The following is a 7,982-nucleotide window of genomic DNA, read 5'->3' on the forward strand; positions in this document are numbered from 1 at the left end:
TGTTCTTTTTTGTCCCTTGCTGAGTTTGCTTTAAATAACCGTCGTCAGGAGTCCTCTGATAAGTCACCATTTTTTGGTGCATATGGGTTTCATCCGCAGTTTGGGACTTTCTCGGGAGAGGGGTCTTCTGGTTTACCTGATGAGGACAGATTCTCCTCGTCTTTGTCATCTATTTGGCAAATGATTCAGGATAATCTAAAGAGCATGAGTGAGAGATATAAGCGTGTGGCAGATAAGAGACGTGTGCCTGGTCCAGACCTGAATGTGGGTGATCTGGTGTGGTTGTCTACCAAGAATATCAAATTGAAGGTTCCCTCCTGGAAGTTGGGTCCTAGGTTTATTGGGCCTTACAAGATCCTGTCTGTCATCAATCCTGTTGCCTACCGTCTTGATCTTCCTCAGACTTGGAAGATCCATAATGTTTTTCATAAGTCCTTATTGAAACCTTATGTTCAACCTATTGTACCCTCGCCTTTGCCTCCTCCTCCGATTATGGTTGATGGAAATCTTGAATTTCAGGTCTCTAGGATTGTGGATTCTCGTCTTGTCCGCGGTTCCCTCCAGTACCTCGTTCATTGGGAGGGTTATGGTCCTGAGGAGAGGATGTGGGTCCCAGTGACGGACATTAAGGCCACTCGTCTCATCAGGGCTTTCCATAGGTCCCGTCCTGAGAAGGTGGGCCCTGAGTGTCCGGAGTCCACTCGTAGAGGGAGGGGTACTGTCACAACCAGACAGTTGAGAAGCTCTGACAGGAGCTTTCCAGATCCTCCTCCTTGAGTTTCTTTGTTTTGGTTAAGTTCCTCATCTCGTTAGTCTATCTCAGCTGTCATGCAGTTGGACTGATTGCTTCCCTTTAAGTTCCTCCCCAATATGCAGTAGTGTGCGGCTTATAGAACTTCCTGGAGTGTGTGTGCATGCTGTTTCTATTCCTCAGTCCTCTGCAAGATAAGTGCTGTTCCTTTATTTGTGATTTTCTGTCTGCTGGATTTTCAGGTGACCCTGACTCCCTCCGTGTCTGGTGTAGGGAGCCGGTTGTCGTGTCCCCTCACTATTGTAGGGTCTTCAGGTATTAGATAGACGAAGTTCGTGGATATGCGCCCATCCACCTTTGGGGTGTTCGCATAGGCTGAGCAATTAGGGAGAGTGGCAGGTCTCATGTAGGGGTCTCCCTTTTGTTCCTTAGTTGTGGATCCAATGAGTCATATATTGCATTGTCTTGTTTCCTGTACACCATCCGTGACAGGGGCACTGTGACTGATATTGTAGGGGGGCACTGTGACTGATATTGTAGGGGGCACTGTGGTTGATATTGTAGGGGACACTGTGACGGATATTGTAGGGGGCACTGTGACTGATATTGTAGGGGACACTGTGACTGATATTGTAGGGGACACTGTGGCTGATATTGTAGGGGGCACTGTGACTGATATTGTAGGGGGCACTGTGACTTATATTGTAGGGGGCACTGTGACTTATATTGTAGGGGGCACTGTGACTGATATTGTAGGGGCACTGTGACTGATATTGTAGGGGGCACTGTGACTGATATTGTAGGGGCACTGTGACTGATATTGTAGGGGACACTGTGACTGATATTGTAGGGGGCACTGTGGCTGATATTGTAGGGGGCACTGTGGCTGATATTGTAGGGGGCACTGTGGCTGATATTGTAGGGGGCACTGTGGCTGATATTGTAGGGGGCACTGTGGTTGATATTGTAGGGGGCACTGTGGCTGATATTGTAGGGAGCACTGTCGCTGATATTGTAGGGGGCACTGTGGTTGATATTGTAGGGGGCACTGTGGCTGATATTGTAGGGGGCACTGTCGCTGATATTGTAGGGGGCACTGTGGCTGATATTGTAGGGGGCACTGTGGCTGATATTGTAGGCGGCACTGTGACTGATATTGTAGGGGCACTGTGACTTATATTGTAGGGGGCACTGTGACTGATATTGTAGGGGGCACTGTGACTGATATTGTAGGCGGCACTGTGACTGATATTGTAGGGGGCACTGTGACTGATATTGTAGGGGGCACTGTGACTGATATTGTAGGGGGCACTGTGGCTGATGTTGTAGGGGGCACTGTGACTGATATTGTAGGGGGCACTGTGGCTGATATTGTAGGGGGCACTGTGACTGATATTGTAGGGGGCACTGTGACTTATATTGTAGGGGGCACTGTGGCTGATATTGTAGGGGGCACTGTGGCTGATATTGTAGGGGGCACTGTGACTTATATTGTAGGGGGCACTGTGACTTATATTGTAGGGGGCACTGTGACTGATATTGTGGGGGGCACTGTGACTGATATTGTAGGGGGCACTGTGGTTGATATTGTAGGGGACACTGTGACGGATATTGTAGGGGGCACTGTGACTGATATTGTAGGGGACACTGTGACTGATATTGTAGGGGACACTGTGGCTGATATTGTAGGGGGCACTGTGACTGATATTGTAGGGGGCACTGTGACTTATATTGTAGGGGGCACTGTGACTTATATTGTAGGGGGCACTGTGACTGATATTGTAGGGGCACTGTGACTGATATTGTAGGGGGCACTGTGACTGATATTGTAGGGGCACTGTGACTGATATTGTAGGGGACACTGTGACTGATATTGTAGGGGGCACTGTGACTGATATTGTAGGGGCACTGTGGCTGATATTGTAGGGGGCACTGTGGCTGATATTGTAGGGGGCACTGTGGCTGATATTGTAGGGGGCACTGTGGCTGATATTGTAGGGGGCACTGTGGTTGATATTGTAGGGGGCACTGTGGCTGATATTGTAGGGAGCACTGTCGCTGATATTGTAGGGGGCACTGTGGTTGATATTGTAGGGGGCACTGTGGCTGATATTGTAGGGGGCACTGTCGCTGATATTGTAGGGGGCACTGTGGCTGATATTGTAGGGGGCACTGTGGCTGATATTGTAGGCGGCACTGTGACTGATATTGTAGGGGCACTGTGACTTATATTGTAGGGGGCACTGTGACTGATATTGTAGGGGGCACTGTGACTGATATTGTAGGCGGCACTGTGACTGATATTGTAGGGGGCACTGTGACTGATATTGTAGGGGGCACTGTGACTGATATTGTAGGGGGCACTGTGGCTGATGTTGTAGGGGGCACTGTGACTGATATTGTAGGGGGCACTGTGGCTGATATTGTAGGGGGCACTGTGACTGATATTGTAGGGGGCACTGTGACTTATATTGTAGGGGGCACTGTGGCTGATATTGTAGGGGGCACTGTGGCTGATATTGTAGGGGGCACTGTGACTTATATTGTAGGGGGCACTGTGACTTATATTGTAGGGGGCACTGTGACTGATATTGTGGGGGGCACTGTGACTGATATTGTAGGGGGCACTGTGGCTGATATTGTAGGGGGCACTGTGACTGATATTGTAGGGGGCACTGTGGCTGATATTGTAGGGGGGCACTGTGGCTGATATTGTAGGGGGCACTGTGACTGATATTGTGGGGGGCACTGTGACTGATATTGTAGGGGGCACTGTGGCTGATATTGTAGGGGGCACTGTGACTTATATTGTAGGGGGCACTGTGACTGATATTGTAGGGGGCACTGTGACTGATATTGTAGGGGGCACTGTGGCTGATATTGTAGGGGGGCACTGTGGCTGATATTGTAGGGGGGCACTGTGACTGATATTGTAGGGGCACTGTGACTTATATTGTAGGGGGCACTGTGACTGATATTGTAGGGGGCACTGTGACTGATATTGTAGGCGGCACTGTGACTGATATTGTAGGGGGCACTGTGACTGATATTGTAGGGGGCACTGTGACTGATATTGTAGGGGGCACTGTGGCTGATATTGTAGGGGGCACTGTGACTTATATTGTAGGGGGCACTGTGGCTGATATTGTAGGGGGGCACTGTGACTGATATTGTAGGGGGCACTGTGACTGATATTGTAGGGGGCACTGTGGCTGATATTGTAGGGGGCACTGTGGCTGATATTGTAGGGGGCACTGTGACTGATATTGTAGAGGGGCACTGTGGCTGATATTGTAGGGGGCACTGTGACTTATATTGTAGGGGGCACTGTGGCTGATATTGTAGGGGGCACTGTGGCTGATATTGTAGGGGGCACTGTGGCTTATATTGTAGAGGGGCACTGTGGCTGATATTGTAGGGAGCACTGTGACTTATATTGTAGGGGGGCACTGTGGCTGATATTGTAGGGGGGCACTGTGGCTGATATTGTAGGGGGCACTGTGACTTATATTGTAGGGGCACTGTGACTGATATTGTAGGCGGCACTGTGACTGATATTGTAGGGGGCACTGTGACTGATATTGTAGGGGGCACTGTGACTTATATTGTAGGGGCACTGTGACTGATATTGTAGGGGGGCACTGTGGCTTATATTGTAGAGGGCACTGTGACTGATATTGTAGGGGGCACTGTGGCTGATATTGTAGGGGGCACTGTGGTTGATATTGTAGGGGGCACTGTGACTTATATTGTAGGGGGCACTGTGACTGATATTGTAGGGGGGCACTGTGGCTGATATTGTAGGGGGCACTGTGACTTATATTGTAGGGGCACTGTGACTGATATTGTAGGCGGCACTGTGACTGATATTGTAGGGGGCACTGTGACTTATATTGTAGGGGCACTGTGACTGATATTGTAGGGGGGCACTGTGGCTGATAGTGTAGGGGGCACTGTGGCTGATATTGTAGGGGGCACTGTGGCTGATATTGTAGGGGGCACTGTGGTTGATATTGTAGGGGGCACTGTGACTTATATTGTAGGGGCACTGTGACTGATATTGTAGGGGGGCACTGTGGCTTATATTGTAGAGGGGCACTGTGGCTGATATTGTAGGGGGCACTGTGACTGATATTGTAGGGGGCACTGTGACTGATATTGTAGGGGCACTGTGGCTTATATTGTAGGCGGCACTGTGACTGATATTGTAGGGGGCACTGTGACTGATATTGTAGGGGGCACTGTGGCTTATATTGTAGAGGGGCACTGTGGCTGATATTGTAGGGGGCACTGTGGCTGATATTGTAGGGGGGCACTGTGACTGATATTGTAGGGGGCACTGTGACTGATATTGTAAGGGGTGTGGACAGCAGCAGAATGGTGGGATCAGAGGGTGGGTGCACATTGGCTCCATGTGATGCGTCAGTGCGTGAGGGGGTAATCACACTGCTCTCTATCATCATACTGAGAGGATTCTCTTCTTCTAGGAGGTCAGACATTTGACGTTTCTGCGACTCTTGACTCCAGGAACAGCCCCTTTATTTACAATCCTTCCTTAAACTCTTCAACGAAGCAAACTGTTGGAATCACCCACGAATGCATCGCCACCTTCACGACGGGCACGGGTGATAACGGGTGGGGCCTTGTTGAGTTCTTCTATAGGGTAAGAAAATTTAAAGGGACAGTGAACTGCACCCAGTTCTTCTATTAGTTGTGTTCTGTTAATATATAAAAATGTACATTTCTGAAAACGCTCCTCCGCTCTCCTCACAACTTCTGTTCTCCTCTCATATCTCTCCTCTGATCTTCTCTCCTATCTCCTAATCTTTCTTCTCCTTTACTCTTCTCCTCTCCTTCCACCTTCTGTTCTCCTCTCATTCTCTCTCCTCTGCTCTTCTCTTCTCTCCTGTTCTCATCTTACTCTCTCTCTCTTCTCTCCCCTCTCCTTTTCTTTCCTCTTCTCTGCTCCTTCCCTCTATTTTCTTCTTCTACTGCTCTTTTATTTTCTTCTCTCTCTCCTTTCGTCACTTCTCTCCTTTCTTCTCTTCTTTTCATCTCTCCTCTTCTCTGTGCTCGTTTCTCCCCTTCTCTACTATTTTCTCTCCTTCCTTCTCCTCTCATCTTCTCTTCTCCACTCCCCTGTTCTCTCTTATTTTCCTCTGCTCTCCTCTCATTCTTTCTTGCTCTTCTGTCCTCCTCTCCTTTTCCTATCCTCTTCTCTACACCTCTCCCCTCATTGCCTCTCCTCTCTTCTTCTCTCATTGCTTTCCCATCTTTCCTCTACTTTTCAATCTTTTTTCTCCTCTTTTCTCTTCTTCTGTTCTTGTCTCTTCACTTGTCTCTCTCTCATGTATTATTTTCTCCTATTCTCTCTATCTCTTTCCTTCTCTTTCTCCTTTTCTCTCCTCATTATCTCCTCTCCTATATTCTCTTCTGTCCTTCTCCTGTCCTCTTCTCCACTCCACTCTCTTCTCTTTCTCTCATCTCTTCTTCAATTGTATTTTCCTCCTCACTCTTCTTCCTTACCTTTCTGTCTTCTTCTCCTTTTCTTCTCTCATTGTCTCTTCTCTGCTTCTTTCTTCTCTCCCGACTCCTTCTGTTTTTCTCCTTTTCTGCACTTCTTTCCTCTCACTTATCCATTTCTCTTCTGTTGTCTTTTCTACTCTTCTCTTATTCTCTCCTCTATACTTCTCTCCACCCTCTTCTCTTGCTATCCTCTCTTCTCTTTATCATCTTCTTTTCTCTCATCTCCTTCTCTATTCTTCTCCTCTCCTGTTTTATCTTCTTTTTCTCTGCTCTCATCCCCTTCTCTTTTACTCGTCGTTCCTCTTCTCATCTTCATCATTTTCCTCTTACTTTTTATCCTTTCATCTTCTCTCCTCCAGCTTTTCATCTCCTCTTTTCCTCTCTGTTCTCTTGTTCTGTCCTTGTCACGGATGAAGTTGCAGATAGCTGGAATTTATGAATAAACGTCCAACTGGCTTGATCCCAAACTAAGGAGCATATAGGTGAGCCCTATAAAACCCTAAGAGCTCTCCCTGACTGCTATGCCCATGCAAGGGTCTCAATGGTAGACGATTGCATGCCCACATACCTAAGACTGTGTGACACCTGAAAACCCTATAATAGTGAGGGGACACGACCACCGGCTCCCTGCACTTAATACGGACGGAGTCAGGGTCACCTAGAATCAAGCCAGCAAGTAAACACAATACATGAAAAGACTTATCTGAGCAAACAGCAGCAGCTGCCTCCAGCAGTGAACACTTCATCCAGGAAGTAGTATAAACCGCAAAGTGAGGCAGTATGGGAGGGAATATAAAGGGAGACGATTAGACTAAATAAGTGACACCTGGGAGAAGGAAAGGAAATGACAAAGTGAAAACAAAACAAAGAACATCATGCAAGAGGTAGAGAAGGATGTCTGTCAGACCTTCTCACAGAACTGGCGGTGACAGTCCTTTTCTTCCGCTTCTTCTCTCCCATTCCTCCCTTCTCTCTTCCCCTCTTCTGTTTTCTCTTCCTCTTATGCTTTCATCTTCTCTCCTTGTTGTATTTTCCTCTTTCTTCTTTTCCTCTTTTCCCTTCTCTCTTCTCCTCTCCTCTTCTCATATCTCTTCCTCTTTCTCTCTTTTATTTTCTCCAGTGATTTACAATGTTTCTTACATTTTCTCTGCAGGTATAAGAACTGCTCCTCATCTGGTCCCGGAACATCCTGCAATTCACTTTGATTTTTTAACATTCTTTTCTTTCTGTAAATCAGTCATAAGTAATATTCTGTGTAATATCAGCGGAGGCGCTGGTTTAGGGTCATGATTTGTAGTATTTGAACCCCGGATTGTAACCCGGAAGGGCTCTGCACCTACTCGGAACAACACAAGGTAGACCGCACAGTATCACAACCAGCTCTGCAAGTTAAAGGGGACGATGTCCAGTCTTCTGTATATGATTCATTATATAAAAGTTCAGCAACTTTCTAATAGACTGTGCCGCACATTTACTCTTGTGGCTTACCCTGGCAGTGGCTCAGTGGTTAGCGGTGGCTCAGTGGTTAGCGGTGGCTCAATGGTTGGCAGTGGCTCAATGGTTGGCGGTGGGTGAGTGGTTGGCAGTGGCTCAGTGGTTGGCAGTGGCTCAATGGTTGGCGGTGGCTCAGTGGTTGGCAGTGGCTCAGTGGTTGGCAGTGGCTCAATGGTTGGCGGTGGCTCAGTGGTTGGCAGTGGCTCAGTGG

The 7,982-nt window shown here is 48.0% G+C and overlaps 1 protein-coding gene across 1 annotated transcript in view; it reads left to right on the forward strand.

Annotated features, from left to right (window-relative positions):
• Window positions 1-7,728, forward strand: part of LOC120980429 — a 38,127-nt gene extending 30,399 nt beyond the window's left edge. The window contains exons 10-11 of the mRNA XM_040409537.1: window positions 5,239-5,414; window positions 7,431-7,728. Of these exons, the coding sequence (XP_040265471.1) occupies window positions 5,239-5,414; window positions 7,431-7,436 (182 nt within the window). The 3' untranslated portion in view covers window positions 7,437-7,728. The remainder of the gene's footprint in view (window positions 1-5,238; window positions 5,415-7,430) is intronic.
• The last annotated feature ends 254 nt before the right edge of the window (window positions 7,729-7,982 follow it).

Source organism: Bufo bufo, chromosome 10 (assembly GCF_905171765.1).
Source record: "Bufo bufo chromosome 10, aBufBuf1.1, whole genome shotgun sequence".
Taxonomy (NCBI): domain Eukaryota; kingdom Metazoa; phylum Chordata; class Amphibia; order Anura; family Bufonidae; genus Bufo; species Bufo bufo.